At 39.5% G+C, this 12420-nt stretch overlaps 1 protein-coding gene across 1 annotated transcript in view; it reads left to right on the top strand.

Moving 5' to 3' along the window:
* ROBO1 (roundabout guidance receptor 1) overlaps window positions 1–12420 on the top strand; it is a 411503-nt gene that overhangs the window by 383127 nt on the left and 15956 nt on the right. Inside the window, 1 exon segment of the mRNA XM_080801074.1 lies at window positions 9400–9806. Within this exon segment, the coding sequence (XP_080657200.1) occupies window positions 9400–9806 (407 nt within the window).

The following is a 12420-nucleotide window of genomic DNA, read 5'->3' as shown; positions in this document are numbered from 1 at the left end:
AAATCAGATAATTTCCCCTCTTAAGTGGCATTTGTAGAATGCTATTATATGAGGTAATTTTCATGTCACATAGCCTTTTTTCCAGGACCATCGTGCAGTAAGCCTCAGTAATTAACATATCAAGGAATATTGTCGACCAGCACCTGAGATTAATTGATCCCAGTGAACTTGCAACCATAAAATAATGTGCTTTAATACTCACCCACTTATGATAATTACATTCGTAAACACATGGAGATCATGTAGTAGATATATGGGCTGCTATTCTTATAGCATTTTTTTGATGATGCCTATTTTGGCGTCTTAGTTTTCCTTATGCGTGGGTGAGTCACTGCTTTGGGCTGTGGAGAACAGATTTTCTCCTGTCTTTCGAAATGACGTCTGCAGAACGATTTCTTGCCTCATACCTGTACAGTTGCAAAAGAATGAGCTTGGTGTATTTATTTTGCTTTGACCACAGGTACCTCTATTTTGGTTGGGATATTAGGTCAGAGTCCCTTTTGTCCAGTTTCCTAAATAATGTGTGTGTGTGTGTGTGTGTGTGTGTGTGTGTGTAGCCAAAAATGCAGCATCGCCGACCAGTACATTTTTGTTAGACACAAATAAATACTTCACTTGTCACTTCTACCACATAAAAGCTATTACTGCATCATGTTAGTTCTTCTCTCTTTATTGATGATTTTGCTTGTACTATTTCATTACCCATGACACATTATATTTCATACATATAAATTTATATATATACAAAACTTTCTGTGTTCCTAATATCATTTGAAACTGAGTGTATTACTTGCCTTGGAAGATCGTCCTTCAGTTTTCTTGAATGAATAACACATTTTCATTTATTCTGCTTGAATTCTGTGGATTAAAAATAGAACTTGCCATGCGTATTAATTATTCTATCAGTAAGAGGTTCTTTCCAAATTCAAATCACATACTCTCTGAAATGAAGGAGGTAGTTAAGCCTTCCTCTGTGGGACAAGGGGGAATTTAGACTGCCATACATTTATCTTTAATAGTGTTAACCCGTGAAACTTCATGGAGATTGAGAATAAGGCATCTATATCTTTTCCCTATCAAGGTCACAGACCACCTCCTTCACTCTTATCTGAAGCAAATAAGGGGTAATAGAAGCTTCTGAAATACGTCAGCATTCTCCTTTCGTTCTTTCCTATTACCTATTTCCCCACCATTCCCCGCTGTGTTGTCAGTGGCAGGCAGTATCTTCCTGGCAAACCCTTTCTTCTGTGTTCCTCATGTCTTCCTTTCTCCCATCCTCAAATCAATCAAAATCAGTTCGCCCTTTTCTATCCTGACTTCTCAGCCTCTTCCTCCCGTTGTTTTTTTCTCTTCACCATTAATTCTCCTGCTGTTCAATGTTCCCCTTTCTTAGCCTCCCCTTCTAGTCATCGTGCTCTCCTTCTCCCCTATTCCTTAGGGCTATTTCATCAACGCTGCCTTACTCATTCCCAGTCATACCTCAGCCCACTGCACTCTGACTCACCATTTGGTTTCCATTGATCCGCTGACAGTAACCTCCTAACGGCCAATCTGAAGACTTTTCCATCTTTAGCATACGTAAGCTTTATGTAGTGTTGGCAATTTTATAAGTTTGTTATGGGAATCAAATGAGATAATGTATGGAAAGTATCTGAAGTTAGGTAAATATTCAACAAATATGAGTTTCCTGCTGTCCTTACCTTTATGCCATCACTCCCTTGCTTGGTTTGACAATTACTTATATTCTGATGGCTTTCCAATTTATTTAGCCAGGCCACCCTTTTTCCTGAGCACCGCAGTGATATTTGCACTTGGCCATCTTGCACTCCACTTGTCCAAAACCTTCTTTGTCGTTGCACTTGACCTTTCAAACTTGTTTAATTTCCCCCTTTGTTGACTACCGTGTTTAAAATCATTAAACCTTATTTATTTGAACAACAATATTAAAAATAAAATAGCCCAGGCGCCTGAGTGGCTCAGTGGGTTAAGCATCTGTCTTCAACTCAGGCCATGATCTCAGGGTCCTAGGATCGAGCCCTGAGTCAGGCTCCCCACTCAGCAGGGACCCTGCTCCTCCCTGTCCCTCTGCCTCTCTCCACGCTCGTGCTCCCTCTCCACTCCCCCACTCTCAAATGAATAAATAAAATCTTAAAAAATATATGTAATAGGGGCGCCTGGGTGGCTCGGTGGGTTGAAGCCTCTGCCTTCGGCTCAGGTCATGATCTCAGAGTCCTGGGATCGAGCCCCGCATCAGGCTCTCTGCTCTGTGGGGAGCCTGCTTCCTCCTCTCTCTCTGCCTGCCTCTCTGCCTGGTTGTAATTTCTCTCTGTCAAATAAATAAAAATATAAAAAAAATGTAATAAAATCTTAAAAATATTATATAATAAAAAAGCCAAAAATCATAAAAAACTATTTATCATTTTGCAATCAATTTAATTATCCTATTGCTTCATTTCTTCTGCTATCTTCCTACCGTTCCCCAAATTAAATTATTCATGATCCCTTCACTTCTGACTTCAAACTCTCTTTTTTTGTGTTCCTGTTTCCATTCCTAGAGCTGCTACGGCAGACCCTCCATCCCTAGCCCTTGAAATGCCGCCATATCCTTGAACGGATCTCCATTTCTCTTAGTTCCCCTTTCCTGGCCGCCCTCCACGTTATCTTTCTGGACACACAACAAGCCTGGGAACGTGGCCCCTCATGCAGAGTCAGGTCCTGCTCTTCAGCCCCGTGGTCAAAGCCTTTCACAGTCTTTCCGGCTTTACTTCCCTCTTCCCTCCCAGTCTCTCCACACACCTTTTCTAACGACTTGGTTTGAAGTTCCCTGACTTTGCCTTAAATTCACCAACACCCGGTCAGCACTGCCACTTCCTGACCCAGGAGGGCCACCTGGAGGTGACCGGAATGGCGGGCGCCCTTGCCTCTCATGACCTTGCCGCACATGTCTAGTGCCCTCACTGGGCCCCCGTGTGTTAGCACATACTGCTTCTTTCATTGCAGGGCCAAGCACGTTTCATCCTTCAAGATTCAAAACGCATCCTTTCTGTGAAACTTTCATTCCACTGCCTGGCAAATTCCAACCAAGGCTTTGCTTTTCTCTTCATGACAGTCCGTTCACAGCCCTGCGACCCCATTAATCAGTTTTCATGGTGCATTTGTGTTTGCTCTTCGTATGCCGGTTTCCTTCTTTAAAGTAAAAGCCCTTTGAGGGCAGAGCTCACGTCTTACTCATGTCATTGAGGGGACGCAAAGCTTACATCTGTAAGTATTTGATGAAAGGAATCGGATGTCACAGAATCAAAACACCCCTGCTGTTTTAGGGGGGATTGATACTTCTATGAACTCAAAACGAAAATGAACACAAATGCTTTGGTTATCTGCACTTACAATCCTGTTGAGTTATATACAGCCTTTTTGAAATAATAATTTTCGGTCCATGTAGGTATTAAGACTTTTATTTCCAGGATTGTTGCTGGAAATAACACTGGATGCCAATACGTAAATGAAGTCCATTGAACAACAACAACGATTATTGTTCTTTTAAGACGAAGGTATACTCCACATGTTTACTGTAGAAATATTTGAAAATACAGATAAAATAAATAAAAAGACAAAAAGTCCCAACGATCCGTGTAGTCAGAGATAGTCACTGTTGAGACCTCAGTACAGATCTTCTCAGTCTTTCATCTCTGCATGTGCTCACGTCACTTTGAACTTGTGATATGCTGATATGTGATAATGATCTTTTCACTGAATGGTGTATTTTTCCATGTCAGTAACTTTTTACTTAGATATGCATGTTAAACAGAAGTATACCGTGATTTACTTAAATAATTCCTTAAGGTTGGGCATTTAAGTTAAGTCTATGTTTTTGATACTATATACAATGCTGTAATTCTCATCTCTAGTTAAGTCTTTGAGAGAAGCTTCTTCTCAAACCCTTGACCTATTTGGATGCCTGGCCCATCAGCAGATGGCTTCTGTTTCTCATCATCCCGCCATGCCCCTAATGATGTACTCATTAAAGATAGATGGCTGTTTCTCTGCAGATTTCATTCTGAGCATCAGACCCTTCTATCCAACTACTCATTTCTGTAGATTTCAGCTGCTTAAATATCACTCAGAACAATACACATGTCTTCAGCCAGAAAGGCACTTTCCTACTTCCGACAGCCATTTTCTCTTGCCCGTATTACTGTAATGGTCCGTAAGTGGTCTGGTCACCTTTAGCCTTGCCCCGTCTTCAATCTAATCTTCCAGCTGCAGCCTGTGCAGAGGCATTTTCCTGAAATGCAACACTGATCAAGCCTCTCCGTTGCTTAAAATCTCTCAATGGCTTCCCATTTCCCTGAGAATGAAGGCAAGATTCCCTAATGTAGCAATCAAGGCCCTTTGTGATCTGACCCCTGCACGCCTTCCCATCCTTATTCATCGCCACTCACCTCTTCCCCGTTCATGGTGCTTTCACTCTACATTTCTTCCAGTTCCAGGAATGAATACTTGGTCACCCACCTTGAGGTTTTTCCCCTGTGCCATCCTGTTTTCCTGGAACACCATTATTCCCTCTCTTTTTTGAAACGAATGCTTGTGTGTCTTTGAGAACCAAGGTAAAATGGCAGATACTCTCCGTAGGATCTTTTTCTCATGTCCCAGTTCTGAGAAAGGAGCCAGTTCTATGTGTTCCCATAACACCTTCAACATCCTCTCCTTGTGGGTACTGCATTATCATTGCACACCTGATTCACCGTATGTGTCCTTTACTGGATTAGAAATCCCTTTAAGGCAAGGAGCAAATCTATTTTATTTAGCTGAATTTCTAACATGGTGCTCGAGTTCCTCTTTCTATTGCTGCCTAGCAAACTCCTTTAAAACTTAGTTACCTAAAACAACCGTTTTCTTTTATTCACAATTCCACGAATTGGGAATTCAGAAAGGATTCACCTGGGCACTTCATCTCTAATCCACGTGGCTTCATGTGGTCTCTTGGGGCTGGAAGATTTACTCTCAGGTTAGTTTCTTTACTCATATATCTGATGTCTCAGTACTCCGTAGCTTCTCTCTGTCTCCACATTGGGTCTCATCCTCTGAGGTGTCTTCACTAGCCCAGGCTTCTCATAACTCGGGGATCTCAGGGTAGTGGCGCCTCTTACATGGAGGTGGGCTTCCAAGAAGGCAGGAAGAGGATGTTTCTAGGCCAAATAAGAGCTCTACTCAGAACTGACACGATCGCCCTTTTGCCGGATTCTGTTGGTCAGAGCAGTCACCGGGTCCACTGAGATTCCTGAGTGTAGAACTAAATTCCCTCTCCTGATGCGGGAGCTCATGGGGGAGTGGCAAGTTCTCATCTCAGAAGAGTGTTGGGATGGGAGATACTGTCCTGGACATTTTTGCAAAGTATACTCTGCTGTGTCCTGATATATAGTCAGCTTTATTGAGTATGTGTGCCTTAAAGTCAAATCCTTTTATCACTTAGAGTATAAAGCAATCCCCAAGCTCTTGTGATTCCTTTGTTCTTAGAACCTAGCAGTCTCACAGTAATAGAGACAGGGTAAATGCTTAAAGAATGAATACATTTTTTTTATCGAATACATTTTTTACTGTTATGTTTATTGATTAGAGGCATAAACAAACAGTGTGGTCTAAATTAGTAAGAAATTACTGAACGAAAACCATTATATATCTACAATATTTAATTAAACATTTTAGACTGCTTTAATATGGATATTGCAATTTTGGCATTTTAATGAGCTTCTAGATATTCTCTCTTTGTCTAAAACTGGATAAACTAGGTGACCAACATAATAGGAATCTTTCTTCTCTCTTTTCAAACAATAACTACGAAAATGATATAATTAAACTTATTTGCATATATTGTTTCAAAAAGGGTCTGATACTACGGAGCTTCTTGTAGTTGGTATTTAGCAAGAACTTCTTGAAAAGTAAAAGTAGTTTTCGTGTACGGGACAGGAAATTAACTGATGCTTTATTAATATAGACAAACTGAATATGGTACATTTAGAAGGAAAAGACCGTAAAAAGGCAAGGGAAAATTAAGTATCTTGCCTATTTACAAACCAGGTAAGGGTTAACCATACAAAGTATCGAAGTTATGCCAGTTTCAGAAAAAATCTCCAAGGTACACATTTTTCCCCCTTTGTCTTTTGTCTGGTAAATGGTATGTGGTGAACTATATAAATATCTGCTTTCATAAATTAATGGCATTATTCCTGCCTTCTCTCAAACATATTTATGAAGACATCATTTTTGCAGGAGCCTAGAGTGTTGTGATTTGCAGTCATATACTTGTACATTATTTCAGAAGATGTTGGAACCCCTCAGGGAGAAAAATCTAGAGGGTTGAGGTTCATTTGTGGCAAGTCCCACTTGAGTGCAGCATCTTGAAATAGCTTTTTGTTTTCAAATAGAATATATTACATATTTCAAACTGTACATGTTTATCACACATTCCCTGGGCTTGCCTTATTTACAGATGGTTTGAATAAATTTTTCTCTCTTTCCCCAGCATTTGCACAGGGTGATAGTAGTTAAAAGCCAGCCCTTGTTGAACATGAAGATGTTTTTGCTCTACAGAATGTGAAGTATCCAAAGACAACAATGCTGGCTTCCTTTCATAGTCAAGTTGACTGTTCTACATCCCTGTATTGATGATCAGAATAGTCCCCTTGATGCTAGAAAGTCTTACATGTCTTTAAAAAAAGAAATTTCTTGTGGTATTTTGGATGGGCATGCTGACAAAGACCGTAAATTGACTTTTAAATATGGTATTTTATTGCAACTCAAATTAAACAAAGGTTTTCCTCCTATGTGTATAACACACTCCATATTGAAACAATCACCCATTTTAATCTCTTAAATAACTTCAGCTTTGACATATTCTTCATATTTCTTCTATTGCCACACACAGATGCATTAGAAAACACCCAGAAATAAAAAATAGTACATTATGTTCAAGAACTGTCTATGTGTGTATATGTACGTGTATATGTATAAATTATTATAGTACATATTATGCATATGTATATGTGTGTATGTGTGTGTGTGTGTGTGTGTGTGTGTAATAACACCATTCCTAGAAGAAAGGTCATGACCTGGGAAATGAAATGTGAGATTAAAGTCTACATTTGATACCTACTCGCTGTGGGAACTTTGGCAAGGTCCTTAATTTCTCTGAATTTCAATGTCTTCATCTGTAGAATGATAATAAAAGCAGTACCTTGGAAAGCTGTTGCAAGAATCAAATGAGTTCACATTGTAAAATATACTTAGTCACAAAGTAGATGCTCAATAAATTAGTTAATTGTAGTATTTTTAATAATAATGTATTTTTAATGTTTCCATTTGTGGTAACAAAATGTACTTATTGAAGTGTCTCAATTCGTTGAATTAAAAAGCACAAAACTTTTCTTTGAGCCACTGGCATCTCACCCTCAAAGCCATATTACTATATTGAACTTCCCTATTCTTCTCCATAGTAGGTCCCTTTGTTAGATTTTGACCAGATCCTCCATGGCTCGGTTTGGAGGCTTTCTTTCAACTTGAGGCTCAATCCTATTAATTTTTTTTATTTTAAGTCCAATATAGTTAACATACTGTGTTATATTAGTTTCAGGTGTTCAGTATAGTGACTCAACACTTCCATACGTCACTTGGTGCTCATCACAGCAAGTGGCCTCTTTCCTTTCCCGTCCCCTATCCTCCCCAACCTCCCCGATGATTCCATTTGTTCTCCATAGTTAAGAGTCTGTTTTTTGGTTTGAATCTTTTTTTCCTTTTAATTGTCTCTTAAATTCCAGTTCTGTTTATTGTAAAACCATAATCATAGCACTTGTGGATGTCTTTTGTAGACTGTCCCTGTCTGTGGCTATGGCAGCATGGAGTAAGATGGTAGTCTCTGCTTTTAACCTCTGTTGTCCTCCTTCCTCTTCTCCTAAGTGTGAGGGCATGGCAAACTAGATGAGGAGCCAGTCTTCTCCTTGGTCAGCCCCAGTGACTATTCTGTCTTGTCTTGCTCTCTGAGTATGATAAGGTTGGTGAGAGGGATGGGCTGGAACCAAGTAACCAAGTTACTCACTGATGAAGGACTCTACTCTGAGCAGCGTCTCTAGGCCTTTGTAGTCCTTGAACAATTTAGCCACATTCCCAGGTGGATTACAAGTCCGTGGCATCTTTCCTAGCTTCCTAAACCAAGGAGGTGGCCAGATGACGCTAGAACCTGATCTAACTACCATCTAGTGCTCATGCTCAGCTTGGCACACTCATGTGGAATCTATCCCCCTTACCTCTTGAAGGCAACAGAATTTGAAGAGGTGTTGTTATGACTTCCAAATGGCACTCCCCCTTATATCATCTCTTTAATCTTGCTTAGAGAACACTGGGACTGTTGGGCAGGTCACTGACTAACAGTCCCTTAACTGGAAATCACTGTATGTCTTCCTTTCTGTCAGGCACTTTCCTAAATTAGGAGTTAATCTCTTGGCATTCTACCGCCTTGGGAATAACTTCTTTCCACCATCCATGCTTTACACTGAGGTCAAAACACTATCTTCTCAGTCATCTTACCCTCACTGTGGGTGGCAGTGTTGGACGGTAGTAGAAGGACTGCTGTTAGCCCATGTCATTCTCTGGATCTCCGAAGAGATGACTGAAAGTAGTTATTGGTAACTGTGAGCTTGCCTTGTAGAATACTGCTCACATGGTCTTCAGCCTTGGTCCTTAATTAATTTCAAGGTATCAGGAAAAATACCTTTGAGCATTTTATTTAACAGATAGGTGGAATAATGATAATGGTAAAAATGGTAAAAATGATAGGTTTAAAAGTAGCTTATTACATTTGGTGAATAAGTCAGAGAAAAACAATGCTCCTGGCTTCCATAGACTTTTATTTTAATGGAATAAAATCTACAGGAATCTGTGTCATATGCTGAATATATAATTGTTTCATTCTATGGAATTCTGCTCTTTAAAGTCACTAAGAATGAGTCCATTTGCTTGGAATGGTAAGGATGGAAATAAAATAAAGGGGAAGAAACATGTTTATGGAGCATCTGTTCCAGAACTGATCCTGTTGTCTTTGGTAATAATAATCTATGATTAATATTCATTAAGCTTTAAGACAAATGCATAGGCATATGTTTCCAAGGTATGTGTTACTTCTCCTTTTTTAACTGAATATAATCCAAATCATGGAACATTAAGTAGACTTACAGGTAGCTGAAGATATTTCTGTTAAACTTGAATTGAGAGGAAGACCAGCTTGGTTAAATGAGCTCCACAGAAGCAACGGTCGAATCAGTGTACTTGTGAATCTCTTGGTTAGTGTATTTTGTGTATGTCCCAATAACGAGCTGAGCCAAACCTGTGTTTTCCATCTTCCTGCAGACGGCAGCCGGTGAGCCCCCCTCCACCACCACGACCGATTTCCCCACCACATACCTACGGCTACATTTCAGGACCTCTTGTCTCAGATATGGATACGGATGCGCCGGAAGAGGAAGAAGATGAAGCAGACATGGAAGTCGCCAAGATGCAGACCAGACGGCTTTTGTTACGTGGCCTTGAGCAGACCCCTGCCTCCAGTGTGGGGGACCTTGAGAGCTCTGTCACTGGGTCCATGATCAATGGCTGGGGCTCAGCCTCAGAGGAGGACAACATTTCCAGTGGACGCTCCAGCGTGAGTTCTTCCGATGGCTCCTTCTTCACCGATGCCGATTTTGCCCAGGCAGTGGCAGCAGCCGCGGAGTATGCTGGTCTGAAAGTGGCACGTCGTCAGATGCAGGATGCTTCTGGTAAGTTCTGGGCTTGTCACCAAGCTGGAAAAGAAGACTCGATGGGTCCATGTCAGTTGATGATTATTGCCTAGGATCTGTGTCCAGTGTGAAATGCAGCTATTATTACTGTCTTTTATTTGCTGCCTGAGGAAACCCAAGATCCAATCTTATGACACAGCTTGGTTATTCCCTTTATCTGGACAAGGCTTTTTAAACCTTTGAGCTTATTTTAATTGAATAAATCCTATATAATGTGAGGGAAGCTCCCTGGGAAGTCCTTGTTTTTACGAAAGTCATAGCAGATATGTGTACAATTTCTTTAGGTGTGCCTCTAGTCAGGTGAGGTTTGCGTTACAGTTTTTCTGAGGTGTAGAAAGTAACCAAAATAAAATTCATTGTGATAAGTCTCTTTTTCTATTTAATTAGAAATTCTCTAGGAGAAATAAATAAATATCAGGGGGGCACTCAACCATTGGAAAATGGGCTATTTCTCCTTAACCCCATTCTCTTCATGCTCTCTCCATGAGAATATTAATTTAATTGGTAAGATGGAAGGATGTGTGTGATATGCATACATTCTCAAGCATAGATATTTCATATTTAAAGCAAACATTTTTAATCTAGCAATTTGGAGAGCAGTTATTCCAACTACTTATATATTTTTTTTCCATTTTCCGTTTTCATTGCCAGTACCCTGCTTACAATAATCATCTATCTGTTCTTATGTTTGAACCCATTTTTATTGATTACCTATTCCCAACCTTGTTTGGAGAATAAATAGTATGAAAAAGGAAATAATTTAAATAAGTCAAAGATTTATCACATGACATTTATTTCTGTAGGCTGGAATATATCCATAGTATACATTCATATACACATTGTGTATATGAAAACATACAAATGGTAGAGTAAAATACTGTGGCCAGCAAGGCATACATTTTTGAGAAATAAAAGACTATCACAACACATCAATAATTACTATCTTAATTTGTTGTTTTGTTTTTCTTAGTTTAGCAGCTGTCCCATTGGTACTTTTCCCTATTCTTTTCAGACACTGGATTGGTCATTATTTTTTATCATTTGTAGAATGTATTCTGAGAAAATAAGATGATTTCTATGTGTTTTTTTTAATCAAGAGTGTGTTATAGAAAAAAAAGAAGTCTAGTACTCCTCAATCTCTTATTGTAAAACATATATTTATTTCGGCCACACCAGTATTTTATGAAATTCAACCAAATTCCTTTTTTCCCCCTCAGTCCCTACTGAATGTAATAAAATAACTACCCAAAACTACCTTTCTCAATAACATCTCACTGTGTACATACATAGCTTTTATCTCTCCTTATTTTTTAATCTTCTCTTAAAAAAAATAAAGTGAAATTAAGCATCTCAAACTACTGCTTCAGATTGCATTCAAGGTGTGTTTCAGTTCATTAAATCAACAAAACATAGAAATAATGTTAAAAATTCATCCGTAAATGACTGGATGCCTCAGGGTCTCCGAACAGTAGATGGCTTAACACAATAGAATGAGTAATGTGCTCAGTCTCAGCCCTAATCCTCTCTTTTCATGGATATGTAACTTTAATTGTAACAGTCTCCATCATAGCTAAGGAGAGTTTGGTTTAACGTTTTATCGTATTGTAATTTAGTGGCACTTCCGGTTCTCGTTGGGCTCATAATTATAATGAACTAAACATGCATTGGCCTCTGCCTCTTAAAATGTTATTCTCAAGAAAGGGTGTGCTGATCATATGCCTTGAAGTTAATATGAATGAATAATCTAATCAAATTGCTTCTCACTTGACCGCGTTAATGAATATTATTTAATATGAGTCAGCATTTTTACGTATGTTGATTCCACTGTATGTGGCTTCTCCTGTCTCTAGCCAAAAGACATGCTGTGTAGGTCTGTTTGAAGTTTCTTACAGGACAACAAAAAGTTCCAGCTCTGTGTGTGTCTGGAATTTCTAAAAAGCAGAATAATGAAAGTCAAGTGTAGGGCCAAGATTTCCTTTGCTGTGATGGAATAAATATTTTGTGCCATCGTGGTACCACATCTCTGTAAGACAGACAGAAAATGGGGGAGGCTCTGAGATGCACTGTGTCTAATTCAGTTATCACTTGTACCTGCAAATATTGTCCCTCCAAAATGAAAAGACCAAAACCGCCTCTGCTACCACCAAGAAATGTAGAAGTTTCTGGAGGGGTCGCTTTATCCAGAATCAGCAGGTAAACATCTAGTGAAAGAAAAGGCATCTAAGTAACTTTGGACAGGTCTAAATATGTGAGCTAGCTTTAATTTCAGGCCTCCCGAAGAGGATATGCCTCTGAATGTATTGATTTTAGGTGTCTGCCTTCAAAGAATCGCATAAAAATATATTTAATTAATGTAAGGGATGTGTCTAGTACTGTTCACTCTTAGAACATGAATTTCTTAAGGACTCTGGTGATTCCCTTGAGAAAATAACACTTCAGTGAGGTTAGTTGCAAAAGTAATTGGGATGTTGGGTGCCCGGGTGGCTCAGACAGTTGCGTATCTGCCTTCAGGTCAAGTCATGATCTCAAGGTCCTGAGATCGAGTTCCACATGGGGCTCCCAGCTCAGCAGAGAGCCTGCTTCTCCCTCTGCC

The sequence above is a fragment of the Martes martes genome (assembly GCF_963455335.1).
Source record: "Martes martes genome assembly, chromosome: 1".
Lineage (NCBI taxonomy): Eukaryota > Metazoa > Chordata > Mammalia > Carnivora > Mustelidae > Martes > Martes martes.
The sequence above is the reverse complement of the archived record's forward strand: the minus strand, read 5'-3'. Positions and strand labels throughout refer to the sequence as shown.